Source organism: Camelus dromedarius, chromosome 5, assembly GCF_036321535.1.
Source record: "Camelus dromedarius isolate mCamDro1 chromosome 5, mCamDro1.pat, whole genome shotgun sequence".
NCBI classification, from domain to species: domain Eukaryota; kingdom Metazoa; phylum Chordata; class Mammalia; order Artiodactyla; family Camelidae; genus Camelus; species Camelus dromedarius.
The window spans coordinates 30,457,068-30,478,550 of NC_087440.1; the positions used below are offsets into that span (position 1 = coordinate 30,457,068).

General features: G+C 37.2%; 1 protein-coding gene across 7 annotated transcripts in view; it reads right to left on the minus strand.

Moving 5' to 3' along the window:
- CHD8 (chromodomain helicase DNA binding protein 8) overlaps positions 1-21,483 on the minus strand; it is a 54,334-nt gene that overhangs the window by 11,134 nt on the left and 21,717 nt on the right. For 6 of the 7 annotated variants that reach the window (XM_064485796.1, XM_010990175.3, XM_010990182.3 and 3 more), the window contains 21 exons: positions 21,346-21,460; positions 15,551-15,733; positions 15,401-15,469; positions 14,985-15,040; positions 14,351-14,468; positions 11,370-11,453; positions 8,722-8,859; positions 7,299-7,420; positions 6,912-7,155; positions 5,791-5,967; positions 4,655-4,798; positions 4,139-4,394; positions 3,336-3,546; positions 2,896-3,091; positions 2,230-2,397; positions 1,869-2,048; positions 1,593-1,703; positions 1,046-1,242; positions 594-793; positions 333-513; positions 155-244 (listed from right to left, as the gene is read on the minus strand). In XM_064485796.1, coding sequence (XP_064341866.1) covers positions 155-244; positions 333-513; positions 594-793; positions 1,046-1,242; positions 1,593-1,703; positions 1,869-2,048; positions 2,230-2,397; positions 2,896-3,091; positions 3,336-3,546; positions 4,139-4,394; positions 4,655-4,798; positions 5,791-5,967; positions 6,912-7,155; positions 7,299-7,420; positions 8,722-8,859; positions 11,370-11,453; positions 14,351-14,468; positions 14,985-15,040; positions 15,401-15,469; positions 15,551-15,733; positions 21,346-21,460 — 3,240 coding nt within the window. The remainder of the gene's footprint in view (positions 1-154; positions 245-332; positions 514-593; positions 794-1,045; positions 1,243-1,592; positions 1,704-1,868; positions 2,049-2,229; positions 2,398-2,895; positions 3,092-3,335; positions 3,547-4,138; positions 4,395-4,654; positions 4,799-5,790; positions 5,968-6,911; positions 7,156-7,298; positions 7,421-8,721; positions 8,860-11,369; positions 11,454-14,350; positions 14,469-14,984; positions 15,041-15,400; positions 15,470-15,550; positions 15,734-21,345; positions 21,461-21,483) is intronic. The other variant, XM_064485795.1, reaches the window with a different exon arrangement.

The following is a 21,483-nucleotide window of genomic DNA, read 5'->3' on the forward strand; positions in this document are numbered from 1 at the left end:
ACCCACAGACACAAAAGGTCAACCATACAGGACTGAAGATCTGATATACAGATTTTCATTGTCAGGTATCCCAAACATAGCTTAGAATGAAATAAGTAAACCAATCTTTTCTGGAATAAGACAGGGCATAAAGAAAAATACAGCATAACTTTACCTGGCAATGGCACCCCCTAACACCTTCTCTGCCTGGTCTCCAATAACCTCCTGTCTCAGATAGTATAGCATTCGTACTCGCAACAGCACCCTAGAAGGGAGAGAGGAAGAACTGGCTCAATAATAGTGTAGAAAGCTCGAGGTGGAAAATGCTTTAGCTTGCTAAATTCTGTCCTTACTTGTTACACTGATGTTTCAAGTGCTTCTTATAACTCTCATCTTGGAACAGAGTATCAGGGTTATATTTCCGGATCCAATCTGCCTTATGGATATCAAAAGTGCTTTGTGACTTTACTTTTTTCCCCTTACGTCCACGGGGCACAGGGATAGACAGACCTGGGAAAGTGGAGACGTCGAAGACTTGGATTGAGAAAAACCCTTAGACCTGAAAAGGATTAGGTAACCTACAGAAAGATGAAAAGCAAAGAGTTGATAATTACCTGAATGATTCTGCAATTCTTTTGTCTTGCCATTTTCAGCAGGGCTAATCAAGTCCCAAATGAAGCCTTTGATATTTTCGTCCCCACGGTAGTGTAGAAGACAGTACACAAGGATGGCCCGGCAAATCGTTTCCACATCTCTTTCAGTCATACGTCGCTTGAAGCGCCCGTGAGACAGAATATCTCGCCACCGTCCCCAACTAGAAAAAACAGAAAAAGAAATTATATCATTATATATAATTTCCTGAAGACTCTAGTTCAGTGATATTCCCCAGTCCCTCTGAATCAAAATTCCCAAAAGGTGGGAGACAAAAAGATCTTGGGAAAATATGGTAACAAAATAAAGTATTTCCCATTATCCCCTCTTTGATCATAGCTTCCAATGTGAAAATCAAACAGGGTGTCAATCAGGATGGAGGTGCACTACCTCTGATGGCAAGGTGGGCTCTTACCCATATACCAAGAGGTGCTTTTCCACCCGGAAGCAGTCAGTGCGCCCATAGGTATGATGACGGTCATGTCGGCGAGAACGTGGCCGCTCATCATCTTCACTTTCCAAATCAGAGAATTCCACTAGGTCATCATCTTTCAGAGTGCTGAAGTGGCGGGTCTGTTTTCGTACTCTAGGTGTGTCAATCACCAAGTTATTCTACGCAGGAAACAGAAGCAGAAGTAACTCTTTCACAATATGATCATGGGAAAGGAATGAAAGACAACCATAGATTGAAACAGCCTTGGATGTAACATGTAGATACTCAAAGAGATTTTTTTTTTGGACATGCAAAATAATCTACAGAGACTCATGAAGCAAAATTAAGTAGGAGTTATCTAAGTAGTTTTCTGGGGCCTCCTATGTAGAAAATTTTTACAATAGCCTTTGTGTATAATATACTATCACAAACCAAGGTCAGTACTGAAGAATCAAGAGCAGCTATAAAGAGTCCTGAAAGTAACGTGTTTTCTGCAGTACCTTCTCCCTACAGGAAAAGGAAAGCTCACCTTGCTATTGAGTAGATCCATGTCCAGGTCAGCCTTTTTGGCCCACTTCTGCCAAAAGTTGGGGTCATCCAGAGAAATATCTGTCCTATTTTCAGAAGCAACAAAGCTTGCCTTGTGTGGAACAAAAAAACAGTAAAGTTAACAATAACTCTTTTTGAGTAATGGAAAAACAGTACATCTAAAAACTGCATTTAAAAAATATATTTAAATTCTAGAAATTCCTGTCTCTCTCTCCCTCCCTCTGCTTCTTTAGCCTCTAGCACCAACAGAACATACCTTGGCAAAGGTGGAACCTTTTCCTTCAGATTCAATGGTGATAGTAGTGGTTCGTCTTAACAAGATCTGGTCAATGTCCTCTTCGCAAAACTTGGAGCCCTCATCATCTTCCTCCATTATGGCTGCATACGCTCCTTTTCGTAAGAGATCTTCAATCTCCTTCTTGGAGAACTGCTGAATCTACAAAATCCAACAGAAAGATGAAAAGACTACAAGAGAATATTATCTAACCATGTCATGACATTTTATTATATTTTAAGAAATAATAATTGAGAACCTCAACAAGAGGTCAGGTTCCTATTCAAAAACAGCTCCCTCTATCACTGTGACCTGCTACAAACTATAGATTAAGAAGACTCACTCCAGTAATGTTGCCATCCCGACCACTCATGGACTGAAGCACAGCCTTATCCAATCCCAACTTGAGGCTAGCCTTATCAAACATCTCTCTCTCATAAGAATTACGAGTGATGAGACGGTACACCTTCACAGCTTTGCTCTGCCCAATTCGATGACACCGTGCTTGGGCCTAGTTTTAAAAAAAAGTGGAAGGAAGGGCAAAGATAACAAAATTAGAGGGAGTGGGGAGGGGAAGGATTCAAAGTACCGATTCACATCTTTAAAGCAGCCATGAGACCAACTCAAAATCAAGTCAGTTTCAAGATGAAATTAATGCCCCATCATGTAGACCTAGGTTGGCAAACTATTGTCTGCACAGTCACCTGTTTCTATAAATAAAGCTGGAACACCGTTTTACCCATTCATTTATATATTGTCTATGGCTGCTTTTGCAGTACAAGAGCAGAGGTGAGTAGTTACAACAGAGACGGTCTGGTCTGCAAAGCCTAAACATTTACTATCTGGTCCTTTACAGAAAAGGTTTGGTGACCTCTGATCCAGACTGCCACACGTAATTAACCAAACAATTTCATATTCTCTAAAGGAAAACTCTTTCTAAGAGATTCTGATCCTGTTGCAAAACCTCCCAGGTTAGGTAATTAGGCCCTAAGACAATGATTTCCTTTACCTGCAGGTCATTTTGTGGATTCCAGTCTGAATCAAAGATGATGCAGGTATCAGCAGCTGTGAGATTAATACCAAGCCCACCAGCCCGGGTGCAGAGCAAAAAGACAAATCGGTCTGAGTCAGGCTTGCTGAAGCGGTCAATAGCAGCCTGCCGTAGGTTGCCTCTAACTCGCCCATCGATACGCTCATATAAGTACCTGTATGGAAATCCCAGAAAAAAAGTTTAATCAGCTAAGCAGAAAAAGAGAACAAAAAAGCAGTTTGAGATCAGTATCAGTATCGCTATATTTCTAGCTCACCAAAAAGTTTATCAGAAAGTTGAGAGTGAGAGTCTTAAATACTTCTCTTATCCCAGTCCTGATCAACTTTAATTAAATCCAGCCCTCCTACTCTTTGCAACTTTATGAGTACACAAAAGGCGAAGAATGACTCTTTTCTCACCTTCTCTGGATTAGATAATCCTCTAGGATATCTAGGCAGCGTACCATCTGGGAGAAGATGAGAACCTTATGGCCACCAGCTTTAAGTTTTGGAAGTAACTTGTCAATAAGAACCAATTTGCCAGCTGAACGAACCATGGCCTGCAAGTGGAAGTCATGAGGTATAATATGGCAAGCTTCTCGGAATTCTGTTAGGATTTTTTCTTCTGCACCTGCCGAAAGAAAAATCAAACTTAACAGTGAATTCCAGAGAAACATAACCAAAGTTGCAGTTCATATAACTGAGACAAGGAAGCAAAGGAAAAAAAGTAATCTGACTTGATATCAACATTTCTCACACACAGAATTTCAACACCCCCCCAAATCCTAAATCATCCTCAATTTTGTCAATTCAAAATATTTCACTAAGTCAGGCTTAAGATTGTAATTTGATAAAATATATGTAAATGTTAGGACAAGGACTAGACTAGCATATACAAACTACTATTTATTACCACCCTACTGGCATCCAAAACAGAAACAGCAAAATAGAGCAGCAGTGAGAATGGAAAACAGAATGACTTTAGTTCTTACTCATGAAATTCTAAACAGCAAATCTTTTTTAATTTTGGAGATTATGCAGGATCAAGGGGGTAAAAAGAACTAGAGAAACATATTCGACATGAGAATTGTTTTAAAAGGAGAAACCTCCTCCATTTCCAAATGAGGATGATCAGTCAACAGATCTATTGATCCTGAGAAATACCACTTAGAAAGCAAATAAGGTAACACAGAAATGCAGGTATTTTCCAGGAATTTCCTCACCATTGATGAGATATGGGTGATTGCAGCATTTGCGCAACTCCATCATTGTATTGAGTAGATTAGGCATGTTAGTGTGACCTGCCCCTTTGGAAAGAAAGGAGAAATTCTTCTCCAAAATAGCACGGTAGTATTTCTTCTGAATGTTGGTAAGCTCTACTTCAATAATAGTTTCCTGTTTGGGTGCCAGGTTTTTTTCGACATCCTCTTTGAGTCTTCTCAGCATCATTGGCTTGAGAATGGCCTGTAGCTTTTGAACCTGTGACCAATACAGAGAGAAAAGAAATCAACAATATGAGGACAAACATGCTCACATTACGTGGAAACATGAAGAAATACAATGGGAGTTTTCCAGTATCTGAGAAATGTAGACTTTAGACAATGTCACAAATGATGTAGGTACAAGGTTCATGCAAGGAGTTCAGAATGGCCCTTGATGTCTATGACAGTAGACATCTGCCAAGTACAAACTTGACCTTTTTTGTCCTGGGTTAGTATCACATCACAGAGACTTCTTACCTGTTCCTCTGTCTTGAGATCCCCAAAGTCCTTGAGGAACTCTGATTCTGAGGGAAACTGTGAAGGTTCCAAGAAATGAAGCAAGCTGAACAGTTCTTCCACAGTATTTTGCAATGGTGTTCCTGTGAGTAGCACTTTGTGCTCCTATAAATGGAGAAAACAGAAGAATCATGAAACTCAAAACTACAAAGGACTTCTGGGGTTTTCTAACTTTGCTTTCATTTCTTTAACTATAAAATTATGGGAATGGACCAAGTACTATCTTAACTTTTGTTTTATTTGTTCCCTCTTTTGATGAACACAAAACACACAAGAAAACTCTTGATGTTATTTAACATATTGAATTATCTTTAATATTGTGATTATAAGCCAATAAAGAAACGTTTGGAATTTTTTTTTTCCAGTTACATATGCCTCTCCACACTCAACTTCCCACAGATACCCTAATACGTCCCCCTCTAGGAAATGTACCCATGCTAGATTAAATATGGCCATTCATTTTTGGCAGTTGCTCCCATCAAGGTTTGAATATGGGCTTGCACTGTAACCTGCTCTGACAAGAAAATGTAGCAAAAGTGACATCATGTGAGTTTCAGAGCCTGTAACTCAAAGGCCTTGCACAAGGCTTCCGCCTTTGCCCTCTTAGAACACTGCCCTGACCCTGCAATGTAAAGAGGCAAAGTCTGGCCTATTGAGGGTGACAGGCCATGTGGAAGATGACTCAGCCAACAATCAGCACCAATCATCAGCTGCAGCTGCATTACTGACTCCAGGTAAAACCACCAAAAGAATAGCCTCACTGAGCCCAGCCCAAGTTGCTGAACTAGAGAATCATGAAAAACATAAGTTGTTTTAAAGCACTAATTTTTGGATATTTTGTTATGCAGCAATAAGTAATAAAATATCCCACGTCTCCACCTAGAGAACCACTAACCTATAAACACCTTCCAACCCTAAAATTTATGTGAATTTTATCTGACTTTGAGGTTACCATTCCCATAGGCCATACCCAACCCCCAATACCAAGATTCTGATTCTCTTCCTCTCTGCTAAATTAAGGTTATATTAATTCCAGAGGGAATTAGGGTATTTTAATTCCAGGTGTTTCTGCCCACATGTCAGTGAGAGGGACTCACCAGATCCATGTGCTTGAGACTATCAAGCAGCTTACAATTACGGTTCTTTAGTCGATGGGCCTCATCAATAATGACACAACGCCATTCAATCTCACGAAGCTCAGGACAGTCTGACAAAATCATCTCAAATGTGGTGATCAGGGCATCAAACTTGTATGCACCTGGGATGAGGCGCCCCTAAGCAGGAAGGCAATGCAGTCAAAAAAGGCCTGAAGTGGACCTAAACGACAAGCTCTTCTGAACTACACATTCTCTTTTTCACATTCAGGCAGACTTAATAGGAAATACAAACTGCACCACCACCCACTTCTGCCTCTGCTTATCTTCCTAATAAACAGTGCCAAATCACTGAATTTAAGATACACTGCCTCCTCAACATACTCAGCTTCTTGGGAAAATGACAGGCCTCACTGAATGAAGCTGGACATTTCTGACTCTGCTGCGTGCCCACCTCTTGTATTTCAGTCCTACATCACTAAAATCCACAAACGTTGAGCACTGCTGAAACATACAAGACAAAACTAAAAGTGAACATAGCTCATGTAGTATGTGGTAAAATTGGTTATTATCTAAAACTGGACAAAGTAATTGAATTATCTTAACAAAATTAAAAGCAACAAAATACGACTTGAATAAATTTGGTTTGGTAGAAATAAAAACCACAGAAAACTAATGGGAGAAAAACTCTTCTAACTCAATATTAAGGATGGATGATTCAAATTTATATTTTCAAACTTACACAGAAAAAAGAACTGATCTTGATGAAAATTTTAGTAGACTTTAAAAAAAGGACATGGCTTTAGTTCACCACCATATGGATCAAGGAATTAAAGTAGCTACATAAATTTCATTCTAGAATATACTTTCTTAATGAAAACTTTTCCAATGCTGATAAAATTCTATTTAAAATGTACACATTCATAAATAAAGTCAGAGCTCCCACTGAATCAGAATGTCCACTGGATGAAAATAGCAAAGCCAAAAAAATGCCCTGCACAGTCTAGACAAAAATGCCTTTAATTATAAAGACTATCAATAGAAGTCTTTTATTCACATAAAAGCCTTTAAAACACCAGGTATTTGCTCTCTAAACTGTAACATTCCCATGATGTGTAACTCACCCGTGAGTCTTTGCAATACATTTCATATTGCTGAATCATCTGCCGGCTGGCCAAACTGCCATGGTACACAATGGTGTTCATCTCTGTCCACGTGTTGAACTCTCGCTCCCAGTTAGTAATTGTGGACAGTGGGGCAATGACCAGGAAGGGACCATGGATGCCCACATTATATACCTCCTGCAAGAAGGCAATGGACTGAATAGTTTTGCCCAATCCCATCTCATCAGCCAGGATGCAGTTCTGCCTGCAGATTCATCATGGAAAAAGAAAAGCATGTCAAAAGATACCATTTTTTAAAAAGTACATTAAAAAAAACTGTTTCAACAGAAAATAAATAAAAATAATCCCAGACTAAGTCTATATATCTTATGGTCCCCCTTTATTTACCTGTTATACCAATTAAAGAGCAGCCAATTGACCCCTTCCAACTGATATTCACGTAACTGATTTCTGTTTTTATACTCATGTGACAACTCCAACTTCTTCCAGGCACTTGCCTGAGGACGATTCTAAAAAATACGAAACTTGCATAAATGAGGTGGAGACACTAACGAAACTAGGCAAACTTACTAGGTAGTGCTAGTAGTTGAAGTCAATTCAAAAACATTGCTTGGATTAACACATGTTAAATATATTCAAATTCAGGAGTTTATAATGACACTTTAAAAAAGAAAAAAGAGGAAAAAAGAAAGGAAAATTCCATTGGTCACTTTTGGAGAATGCTAAGGAAGTATTTCATTATTTTGAAACTGGGATATAAAGGAGAAAATAAATAAATGAAGTATTTATCCTCCATTCCTATACCATTTGTACCTCTGGGTAATCAAAGAGTAGGTAAAACATATTTCTTTTTATAGAAGATTCTGGATAGTAAATGAAGAAATGACAGAATCACCATTTTAAAATTCTTAAAGAATAGATTTCTGCAACGAGCAAAAAATGGCTGATAATAGCACGAGACAACCTACTAGAACCATCTATAAAGCAGACTTACTGGTCTCTCTCCTCCACCTGATCAAGCCTCTCGAACAGTGATATCTAATGACTACAAAGATATCTAATATCTACAGTGACAGAAAGTGTTTTATATCTGTCATGAGCCACATGTGACTACTGAGCATTTGAAATGTGGCTAGTGGCTACTGTACTGGACAGCACAGCTCTGAAAAGTTCTAATGGACAGCACTGCTCTACATCTAACTATTTATGTGAAATACAACGAACAGAAAAGGTAACAAGGGGAATGTAACTGGCCAACTTCAGACTATGGAAAACCCTAGAGAACAAATCACCTGGTTTCTTTAAGGGAAAAGTGCAAAGGAGGAAGAGGAGATCAAGGGGAAACTATAATTAAAGACTTGAGATATTTTAACTAATAGCAATATATGGACCTTATTTAGAATTCAATTCAAACAATTTAACAGAAGTTATAAGATAATTACGGGAAAATACATAGTGATTGGTTATTTGATTATTATTTAGGGACGGTTAAATTTTTAAAGCAAAATAATGGTATTATTTATCTTTTACACATAAACACTGAAATTTTACAGACGAAATAAAGGGATCTGAGATTTACTTTAAAATAATCCGAAATGGAGATAAGCGGGTAGAGAAATACACAAAACAAGATTGGCTATGTGTTCATTGTTAAAGTTAGGTAATGAGTACCTTATACTATTTCTTCAACCTTTACATATATTAGAAAATTTCCATAATAAAAAGCTAAAACAACAACACAAACTTCTATAGAAGAAAAATTAAATAACTGTCTATCTAGGCATCATACGCTAAATGCAAATATACTTACCACCCTTTTGAGTTCTGGGTGCCTTGACTGGATCCGTTTAAATTCTCGGATCTTGCCCTCATCAACATCCTCTTTCAGCTCCCAGGTACTATCCTCATAGGGCAGAGAGCACCATTTCACCAGGTAATAAATTACAGGCTAGAAGAGAAGAAGCCAAAGCCTTAACAGATTCTGCGTTCTCTGCTGTGATTAAAAGATAAGAATTTGACTAAAGAATCAGATCACAAAGTGTCAAACCAAAAAGGTGCTGAAAACACCAACCACAGGCTCACCTGCTGAGACACTGTATTATTTGTGGCTTTGATCATGTTTGAAGGCAATTTATCAGAATCTAAAAGTGAAATTTCTACCTAGCAGTACCTAGAACACTAAGGCACTGAAACATTAGACTCATCAACTAAGCAGATGAAGGAAAAAAAAAGAAATCCTCTATTATGTTGAGTTAGGTTGGGATTAAAAGATATGGTGACCGTGTTCCATACTAGTCTCCTGGCATCAAGTATGATACAGTGGAAGCCAGGCTACTCAGACATGAGGAACAGGCTGAACCCATAGGAGCAGAGCAGGGCTGAAATCACTGGGCTTTTGCGCTCCTGGAGCTTGAGTGAAGATGCTATTTCAAAGAGCACTCATATGGTGGTAAAAAGATTTCCTTGCGACCCCTAGGAAGCTAGGAGAGAACTCTAAGAGGTATCACGGAAGAGAACTAAGAGTGAAAGGAACTAAGAGGAAAGGGAAATGCTGGAGCTGCAACTACAGTGCGATGCCCTCTGTAGGCATTCCAGTACAAGGCAAGGGGCAGTGACCAATATTCCCCTATTCTCACTACTCAAGATGATCATTGCACTGACTGCACTTCCATTTTGGGCTTATATGGGGCAAAAAGAATTAGACTGGGCCTCATGCAGTCAAAAGAAATCTCTAATTACCAATTCATAAAATACCCCTTAAAATAGCCAGCAAGACGTATGAAGATGCAAGTGTCTCAACAGAATTACATCAAGGAATCCTTAGAATTAATCTAGTTTCTCTTTCACTTTTTTTTTTTTTGTATTCAAGTTACTTTATACATAAAGGCATTTATCCAGTTCACACATTTCCAGCATAATTGCTTTTCCAAGAACTTTAATATTTATTATAATATTTATTTCCAGTATTAGGTAATGTAAAAAGGATGACAAATTAAACTCCTTTTGAGAGAGGAAAAATGGGTACACAGAATGCTTTTATCCAATATTGAGAGCATAAATTACTACCAGGATGCATTTCCATCTGTCATGCCAGTTGCAATACATTACAGAGGGGTCTAATCAGAGGCCAGTTACTTTTGGAAAGTCAAGGTGTTAAGTACTGTGGAGAGGATTAAGATTTTCAAGGCTGGGAAGGCTGAAACCCTGAAAGTGCTGAGAGTAATTCAACAGTAGCTAACCTGTCCTGTCTAATAACTGGCCCATTCCACATACACCTCCCACAAATGAACAAGCAGTAACTCCCACCCCTAACCCCCAAAATAGAAAATATGTTATCTGAAGCATGCCTGTTAGGATCTAAAGACACTGAATTGCAATGGGCCTTGACACCTAAGGTTCTGAGTAACTCTGAAGGCTTGTAAAATAAACTTAAAATTTTACAGAGGGAAGACTTTGACTTTTAGGTCCTGTAAGGATGATATGTGGGAGCAAGTCACTTAGCCTGTGAGTGAGTCCAGCCCACTCCCCAGCATTGACATCTTAACAAGGCTCTGCTATTCCCTACTAGTCACTCTGCAAGCAGTTAACTGAAGTGATAAACACTTGGTGAAATGTGACCCTGCAAAGTTAAACCAACAACCACGACTTGAAGTGAGAAGAGTTCTAGCAAAATGGTGGTTCATGGTCTAAGTAAGTTTGAATACAAGAGAGAATGTTGAATTCACTGGCTTAGATCTATATGCCTCTTCTTTGGAAAGTGAAAAAAAAATGAATGAAAACATATCACCAAGTGTTTTAGCCAGTGTAAAATCTGCTCCTCAATCTAAGAAAGCTTTAGTGCCACAATTCCCGAATCAAGCTATACATGAGAACCCCTTGGAAAACCAACTTAAAAATACAGATTCCTGGGTCCCACCCCAGACCTACTGAATCTAAATCTCTGGGAGTAGGACTCCACAATTTGTTTAAAAGTACAGATTCAAATGCAGTATATCTGTTTTAGTGACAAATGAAAATGCATTTAACTAATGGTATTAAGTCCAGGTAAAAAACAATTCTGAACAACAACATGGAAAGAGCTATGAGTCTATGCAAGTATTTCTATATTCATAAATCTGGAGATTTGTAAAGTATCCCTTTCCCCATCTCCACCTCTCACCCCCAGCTGAATGTCAAGGGTCTCCTACATAACATCTGAGAGAAAATGAGACTAAGATGAATGAGTGCTTGTAATATATAGCTCCCAGATGTTTGACTTTACAGGAACCTTTCCTTTCGCCTCTCTCTCTCTACTCCCTTATCTTCCCAATATCGTTCTAAGGATCCCTCAGAAAAATTCAAAAGTAGCTTTTTTAATCCAAGTGATTTTTCAGCCATATCTGAAAAACTAAAGGATGGGCAAGCAGACTAGCAAAAATCTTTAAGTGGCCTTGCATGTTCCTCCATGCCCCAACTCACCTCTCCATTGTCCTTGTCGATACTGTGAGACTCATCCAATATCCTATCCACCTCTACATAGTCTGGATTGAAAGGCTCTTCATCCTAGAAGAATTATGAAACCAAACAGTAAGACCAAAAGACCACTGTCCAGGAAACCCACTTCTCCATCCCACCTTTAGCTGATAACCCTACTTCAAAATTTATTAAGAGGAAATAAGAGAGTTACTCATTTTCACAGTATCAAGTCCTACACTTACCTGGGCCTGCACCAATCTTCTTGCCTGTTACCAGATAAAGTGCCTCTTCTCCCTAACAGAGGCCATTCTCTCTCTTTATGTCCTGGATTCCATCTCTTCTTGCCTTCTTAGGAATCCCCTCTGCTGGAGCATTCTCATAACATACAAACATGCTATACTATTTCACACCTTAAAAAGACCTTCCTTAATTCTACATCCCTCTGCAACTATTTTTCTCTTCTGCTTTATAGCCAAATTTTCCCAAGAGTTGAAAAAGACACAGCACCTCCATTTTATCACCTCCTTCACTCAGCTGTCCACATATTCCACTCTTCGACTTCCATCACACAACAGAACTGCTCTTCTCAAGGTCATTAACCATCTCCAAGTTGCCAAATATAATGGAAACATTTCTGTACTCACCTTAATTTACCTCTACAAAGTACTCAACAATTCACCAACCTCTCCCCAAAGCACTCTCTTCTCTTGACTTTTCTGAGACACCGTATTTTCTTTGGTAGCTTTTATTTTGGTTGTTTTTTGTTTTGGTCAACTCTTAGTCTCACTGGATCTTTTTTTCCTAAGTCATGGTATCCAACTTTGGGTAGTATCCCAAGATAAATAACCCAAGGCTTCAAAGAAAGACTTCAAAGAAAACTTCAGACATTTTCCCCCTGGTTATTGTGACATAGCTTTCCCCTAATCTTTCTCCTACCACTCTGGCATATAGTCCCTTCTCTTTCACCTGGTCCTCTAAATTTGAGAGAATTGCTTAAGGCTTGGTCTGGGCTTACATCCATACTCTTATAGAAAGAACTTTTTATAAGAAACTACAGAACTATTAGAAAGTACAGAACTTTCTCTCAGGTGACGCTGCACTATTAAGGCTTCAATAATTATTTATATGCTGATACATTCCAAATTTTAATTGCAGCCTAAAAAAATCCAGGTTTGTATATCTATCTCCTTACTAGACACATGTCAGAGAATTTTAAGTTTACATGGTCTAAACTAAAATCTTGATTTTCTCCAAATCAGTTGCTTGTAAAATCTTCCATACTTCAATAAGTGACCCCACTTGAAGCCATTTGCTCAAACCTGTCTATATAAGCCATCACACCACCGTGTCAATTCTACTTTAAAATAAATTCAAACCTATCAGTTCTCTCTAACCACTGAAACCATTCTACTGTAAGCCATGATCATTTCTCATGCAGAAAACTTCAACTGCCTCCTTACTGCTCACCCTTTCATGCTTACTCTTCTCTAATCCATTCTTCAAAGTCAGCACGATCTTTTAAAAGTAAAAACTGGATTATGCCTTTGACCTGTTTTAAATAATCCAAGGATTTCCCCTTTTGCACTTAGAAGAGAAACAGAACTAAAAGGTCTGTAAGTACCTGCTTGCCTAAATTTCCAACCTCATTTTGGGCCATTCACTCACCATCGCACAGTCCTTTCAGTTCCTCATCCTGTCTCAGGCCTTCACATATGCTATTTCCCATGCCAGGGAAACTATTTACATGTGTTCATAGCCTTGCTAACTCCTATTCATAATTCAATTCTTAGAGAAGACTTCCCTAATTAACCAAAGTAGGTATTTTTTTCTTATGTCTTCTTGCGCTCTTTCTTTCCTGGCACTTACCACAATTTGAATTATTTTTAAATCTCTCTCCCCATTAGACAGTGAACTAGATGAGAACACAGACCACATCCAGTGTGTTTACCACACTGACTACCACATAATAAATAATGAACAAATGAATGACTGATTTGGTTAAATGGCCTGCCTACAAAGGCAAATCTGATTGGCATATGAGTTAGTAGAGCCTGGCTCAATGGTCACAAGTTACGTATCTAATAACAGCTGGAAGGGGATTATAGTTTCATTGTACGTTTCACAAATTAAACTTTAAAAGCTCATGAAAAAATCCCACAACCCAATTAGCATTATTTTCATATAAAAAGAAATTATAAAACCTACATGGTCCTACTTGCCCTCTGCAAGTGATGTGGAAAATTAACTTAGCAAACCTGCTATATAAAGTTGGCTTTACCAGATGTATTTGGTCATAACTGGTTTCTTGCTGAAGCTATACATTATTCTTTCTTTCAATCTTTTTTACTAGAATTTTCCCTTTAGCTCTTAAAAAGCTTTGGAAAAGAATTCTTCTCAAGGCACTTATATCGAATAAAGGTGAAAAAACCCATTTTGGCAAGTGGATATGTATACAAATCTTTCAAAGCAAAATGGAGACTTAAAATATGCTCAGGAGACCCTGACAGATGATCCACTATTTGGACATTAGAAATTAAAGTTCCTTTATCACTATTTCTAGTTATATTGGATTAGAAATTTGAGAAAATAAATGTTCTCTCTTAATGATATGATTGCTTATGTCTAGTGATGCCATCAACCACTAAGGACTGACACTAGAGGGAGAAGAATGCCTCAAGTGGACCAGAGGTCAGTTTATCATCTGTTTTGAAAATCCTTCATGATTATCAAGCCAGTCAGTTCCAAAATACCCAATAACTTATAAAAAAAAAAACATATTTAAACCTGGTAAAACAAAGCATGGGGCAAGGAAAGTCCAACAATCAAAATGAAAACTTTATACCCATATATATATATATATATATATATATATATATATGGGTATAAAGCAACTATAAGTCTTTTGAAGAACAAGTCAAGGCCAATAACCTGAGTAATGTATGTGTCTATGAAGTAAATGCTAGGCAACACCTATTCCTAATTACCTCATGGAAGAAGTGTCTCATCTGAGCCATTTTGGTTTTGAAGCGCTTCAGTTTTTGATGGATTCTCTTATCCTTCTCTAGCTGGGAGATGGTAGCCCATTCACAGTGCAGATAGGAGCTGAAGGGGATGGAAACAGCCAGTCAGGGTGTGAGAAAGGGGAATTGGGAGGCTAGTGTTGGAGGTGTGGGGATTAGCCAGAAGCAGACATACATGCATGTGCTTCAATGAAGAGACAGTCTCTTAGGTCAGGCTGTCTTAAATTTGGTTTTAGACACAAACCGCCTGGCCTACGGTGGGCTTCAAAGTTCACATTTCTAATAGGCACCCAAATGACGCTAATTCTGCTGGTCCATGGATCACACATTGAACAGCAAGGTCTTAATGTTAAGCATTAAGGTACAGAGGATCACAAGGGATTCTATCAGGAACCACCCTCACTCCACCTTCCGACAAGTAATACCGAGAGTAATGTCAATTCATGAACTTCTCTCTTAACATTTTCCTTGCTGTAAACAATTTGGGTGAGGAGACTATATAAAAGGGGACACATTCCCACCCAGGATAGACTACAGGAGAACTTTTTACAACCCTGTGGAATTAGGGGTGAAAAGCTTTTTTGCAGAGATCACATACTAGTTCTTGTACTTGACAAAGAATTCTTCTGCTTCAGTATATTGTCCGGAAGGAAGCTGAAAAAAAAAAGAAATTATAGTTACTGGTAACTTATTTGTTAAAAAGAACCTTTAATTTTAAGCACACATGGTAGACTTCATACCAATGCTCCCAAGATATATTACTGATTAAGGGATTAAAGAACTAATCTGGAACTTTAATACTAGAGGACCCATAGCTGGAGAAACTAAGCCCTTATGCATTTTAAACAGACAGTGAAAGAAGAGGCAATAAGACAGTTCCTATTTTCTATCTAACTTTTCTCCACCATCTCTTGGAACTACACTGCAGCAATACATCCTGACATCCTAATGTGCTCATTAAATACAGCCTGTGAATGTAGCATTTTGGGCTGATAGTAAAAGTTGAGACCTCACCTCCTTCTTCACAATCCGCATGGAAAGCACTTTGTCTACAATGGCTGCATCTTCTTCACTGGGATTCTCCTGTGGCAAAAGATGCAGTCAGTCAACAGGGACTGTGAGCAGCAAGACAAACCTCTCAAATTGCTTAAGTTCTCAGCTTACCACAAAGAACTGCATAGAAGGCAAAGTCTCGCCATCTGGTTCCTGCACTGGTTCAGGGAGGATAGGCTCAGTTTTTATTGGACCAGTTACATCCACTTCTTCTTCTTCTTCATCATCCGTGATCTTTATATCCAGATCCTCTGTATATTTTTTTCGTTTGACTTGACGGTTTGAGCGTCTCTTCTGTAGAGGCAAAAATGGTTAAAATAACTGCTTTGGTCTCTCAAACAGAAAACCTTTAACACTACTTGCCTATGGTCATATACATAGATTTGACTCCAAAAATGAAAAGTTAAACCGAAAGATGGTAAAGAGCTTATTTACCAAACTGTGTGACGTCAAACTACATAATTTACACTATGTACTGAATATATATTAATTTGCTGAATTGTTTTATCAAAAAACCAGAATTCACCCGGAAGTAATCTGGGTACTATTTTCAAGAGCCTCTGAAAAACTGAAACAGGACTCTCAACCTACAGGGTGAAATGAGATTCACACCAGGAGCAACCCTGAAGTGCAAAAGTGCAAGAATACTTTGTTTTTAACTGTTTTCTTTGTTTTAGTTCTAAATAGTTTTCTTTAGTTTTTTTTGGTTGGTTTTAATAAGTAGGATCATACCATATGTATTGTTCTGCTGCTTACTTTTTTTGTCAATGTTTTTCTTGGAGGTGTTTTCCATAAGAAGACATTTTATATCTACCCTATTCTTTCAAGTGGTTGAGTAAAGGATTTTTAATTAAGTAACCTAAGAAATACTTGCAGCTCATGATAAAAAAAATTGGGAAGGCTGGAGGGACAAAATTATAATTTTTCAATCATGTTATAACCTCTGAAAAACCCAAAATCAAATGAGCTATTAGCAGCAGAACTACTGAAATTGAGCAAACTTGCCTGGCATAAAATTAATTTTTAAAAATCAACAGCATTCTTATATAGATTAAGTCAGAAAACATAATAAAAGATTCTATATATAAAAAAGATTAATTATCTTACACATTAAATTTAGTAAGAAATACATAAAATCTATATAAAGAAAACTTTAAAACACTACAGGAAGACATTAAAAGAGACTTGAATAAATAGTAAAATACAGTGTTCTGGAATAAGAAGATTTAATCCTCCCTAATCACATAAATTTGGCAAAACAAAATTAACAAAACTTTTTAATTAGATAAGCTGATTCTGAAACTCAAATGAAGAACTAAATATCTAAGAATAACCAAGAAAAATATGGAAAAAATATACTTGGCCTTACCAGATATTAAGGACAATATAAAGCTATACTAATTAACACAGCCTGGTACCTCTCCTAGAAGAGATAAACAGGTCAATGAAACAGTGTTGAAATATAGACTAAAAATACTATGTGGATTTAGAACATGATAAAAATAGTTAGGAAAAAGTGGATTATTCTATAAATGGGATTAAAAACAAATGACTAGCTATCTAGAGGATGAAAGAAACAAATTTATAAATGGATCAAAAGATTTAAGTTAAAAGGCATAAAATTTTTTTATAATCCTGGAATAGAGGTATTTCTAATAAACCAACTTGATCAATTTGACCTTATAAAAATTTTGAGATATCTGCATAATATAATCCATCATAAACAAAGTTGAGAGAAACAATGAACTAGGGGGAAAAAATGCTATGATACATTTCCCAAGCATAAAGAGTTCTTTTGAATAACTGAGGAAAGATCAATACAATAGAAATGGGCAAATAACACGAACAGACAGTTCACAGAAAAAAATACAAATGGCTTTTTAATGTAAAAAGGTGCTCATATTCATGATAAAATTTTACAACTGAAAACTAAACTGATACCTATTTTTTTTTGCACCTATCAGAATGCCAAAAATCAGAAAGTTTGATCAGATATTTGAAACAGGAATATATACACTGTGAGAGTACATATTGGCATGAAGAACATGCCTACAGAGAACATCTGACAATAACCCTTTGATCCAACAATACCAATTCAAAGATATTATCCTACAGATAAATTTGTGCATATATATAAATCTCTACAGTATTATTTGTGGTAGTAGACCAGAGAAAACCTAAATGCCCACTAATAGGGGAATGGTTAAACAAATTTGCTATAGTCAAAAATGGAATACTACAGAACTATTTAAGAAGAGTGGGGTGATTGACAAGACCAAATGTTGAAGATGAGGAACCGGGATCTCATTGCTGGTGGAAGAGTAAAATGACAATTACTTGTGAAGCTGGCAGATTCTCATAAAATTATATGGTTATATGTGTAACTACCCAACAGTCTATCAACTTCTGAGGATTTAGCTATGAGAAATGAAAACCTATGTCCACAAAGTACTTGTACTAAGACTTCACTGCAGCCTTACTCATAATAGCTCCAAGTCGGAAACAACCCAAAAGTCTAATAGGAGACTGGATAAACACTGTGGTATATTCATAAAACAGCGTATTTCTCAAGAAAAAAAAAAGAATGAACTACTAGTACATCAACAATATGGAATGAATCTGAACAACATTATCCTGAAAAAAGTGAGACACAAAAGTACATACTACGTGATTCCATTGACGTGAAGTTCAAGAACAGGCTAAATTTAGTCTATGGTAATGGAAATCAGAACAGTGGTTGCATGGGGGTCAGTGGAGGAAGAGGATGGTGAATTGACTGGAAAGAGTTTACAAGGGAACCTTCTGGGGTGATGGAACATAGGACTTCATTAAATAATCTCTGTCCTCTGGTGTATATTTCACATTTTTCATAATAAAAAAAGAGGGTGGGAGGAAGAATCAGCTACATCTATCTTTTCTGATAAAGAACTACCTCCAAGATATATTATTGAAAAAGACTAGGTATGGAATACTTATGTTAAGTGGAAGCGGATGTAGAGCGCTCATGAAAGTAGAGTATTTCTGAAAGGACACACAAAAATGGTAACAGAGGTTACCTCTGGGGAAGAGAACTAGGGGACTGTGAGCTTGGGGTCTAGACTGGAAGACTTTCATAATGTCTACTTTTTGCACTGTTGTAATTTTTCTCACATATACATACATGTTTTTAGCCTAGAAAATGAAATGGTAAATAGTCCAGGTGTCAAAAAAAATCTCAGTTACAAAGAACAAAAATGAAAGTACAGTAATCATGACCCACTTACCCTTCAACCCCTCTCCTCAAAGATACATACTTTAAATTTCTTGTATATCCTTACACAGAGGGGGGTGGGGGGAAGGATGCATATACATGCACATAAACACACTCATTATACAGGCTATTCTACACCGACTTTTTCATTTTAATATGGAGAGCTTTCCATATTAGCACACTCTACTCTACTTCACTGTTCTGTTTTGTTTTTTTCTTGATCTTTTTTTAATGGAGGCACTGGGATTTAAACCCAGGACCCTGTGTATGCTAAGCACGCACTCTACCACTGAGCTATATCCACCTCCCCCTACTTCATTGTTTTTAATTGCCATGTAGTATTCTATTACATGGATTTTCATAATTTTATTTAACTATTTCTCAACAGTGGACATTAAAATTTTGGACATTTTTGCTATTGCAAATATTACTACAATATATACATCACTACATACATTAAGAATACATTCATGAGGTAGTTTCCTAAGTGCAGAACCATTGTCACAGGGTATTAACATTTTAAATTTTGTTACACACTGACACACTGGCTTGCCAAGTAGATCGTCTCAATGCTCCGATCAACTGTGTGAAAAGTGTCTGTCCCTCAACTCCATTGCCAACACTGGTATTACCAATCATTACGGACTTAGTTGTATGTCCTCAAATTCTTAGCTTGAGGATATCCTAACCCCTAGTACCTCAGAATGTGAATGCATTTGGAGATAAGGTCTTTAAAGAGGTGATTGAATTAGGTTGGGCACTAGTTCAACTGGATTGGTATCCTTGAAAGAGGAGCAAATTTGGACACATGAAAAGATACCAGGGATATACACACTGAGGAAAGACCATGTAGGGACACAGTGAGAAGGTGGCCTTCCGCAAGTCAAGGAGAGAGGTCTCAGAGTTAAACAGGCCTGCTGATCCCTTGAGCTTGGACTTCTAGCCTTCAGAACTGTAAGAAAATAAATTTCCCTTGTTTAGGCCACTCAGTCTGTGGTGTTTTGTTATGGCAATGCTAGTCAATTAATATACCATTTTCTAAATTTTCCTAATTTTTATATCTCTTGTATTACAAAGAGCTGCCTTCAGTTTGTATTTTGATTATTTAACAAATATTTTATTTAACCCTTTGTTTATTTATTTAACAAACACATATATAACTCTTAGTAAGCTCTCCTATCTATGCACTGTTGTATGTGCTTTATAAATGTTTACATTTAATCCTCCTAACAACTCTACTTGGTACATACTATTATCTGCATTTTAGAGATGAGGAAATTGAGACACACTAAGAGGTTAAGTAAACTTCCCTGTAGTGACAATGTTAGTAACTAGTAGAGTTAATATGAGAACCCAGGAAATCTTACTCCAGAGTCTATTGTCTTAACCACTTTGCTGTTTACAGAATTTTTGCTGGTGTTATAAATGCATAATTTTATACACTTAAATGTATCAATCTTTCCTTTTATGACTTGAATTTTAACACTCTCTTTAGATCTATCTCACTTGATAATTATAAAGAAAACTCATCTGTGTTTTATAAAGATTCATGGTTTCAATTTTTACATTTAGACATTTGATTAAACTATAATTTGTTTTTGTTTGAAGAGTAATGCAAGAAATCCAGTTTTATTTATTTCTCCCTAAAGGGATAGTCAGTTGTCCTAACACAATTCATTAAATAATCTTTTTTCCATTGATGTAAAATAGCCTTTTAACTCATATACTAAATTCTCAGAACTATTTGAATCTACTTCTAGACTCTATTATCTTTAATTCATCTGTTATTTCTTTTCTAATTTCAAACTCTTAGTAATTATTATTTCATAATATATTCTAAAGTCTGTTAAACTTGGTTTTTGCCTCATTTTCCTTTTCAAAAATGTCTTGGCTATTCTCACATGCTGATATCCCCAAGAAGAATCAAAATATCAGCATGTCAATGAACTGAACGTATACTAAGCAAGAGGGGAGGCATTTATAATTTTTAACAGCTAGTGAGGCACTTGAGGTTCGTTTAGTCCAAATGTCTATTTTCATACAAGGAATTTAGATATAGCTAAGTAAATCGGCCAGGCCCATTAGAGCTACTTAGAAGTACCATGGGTCTCCTGAACCTTAATACCTGGTTCTTTTCATGGTTAGAAACTAGAGCCAAAGATGGTACCATAAAGCAACAGAGATAGAAGACTAAAGTTCTTTTGGTCCAGCTTCTTTTATTCTCTCCTCAATGCCTCTCATCTTCAAAAGGCAGCAAAAACATTGTGCCTAAGTACCCAGCTCACAGTCAGAACCCTGAAGGGCGGAAGAAGTAAGGCAAAAGGAACAACTGGACAGTTCTAAGAGAAACCCAAGTATTGACAGAGCCCTAACAATAACCTTGTGACACAGTTTCATATTTGCTTAGCCTCTGAAACACTAGAGTTTGAGAAAATGAGTGTTGCTAATTTTATAGTAATATGCTTTTTGCCAGAAAAAAATTAAAATGAAAAAGATATGACCATGACCAAATCTTACCTCTTTTACCTTTTAGGCCTACCACTGGTTTAGAAAAATGTGCATCGGCTTATCGTTTCTCCGTATCTAATCCTGGTTTGTCTATCATAATTAAACATGATTTTTTTTTTTTAAACTAAGTTCTTAGGGATCCTTTTACCTGAATGCTGCTTTCTTCATCTTCCCGGGGTGACTGTGCAGGCATGACTTCCACATCTGAATTATCAGATGAGGTATTACGCTTTCTCTTCTTACCCACCACAGGAGTGATGGTGCTAAAAAGGAAAGGCCAGATTTA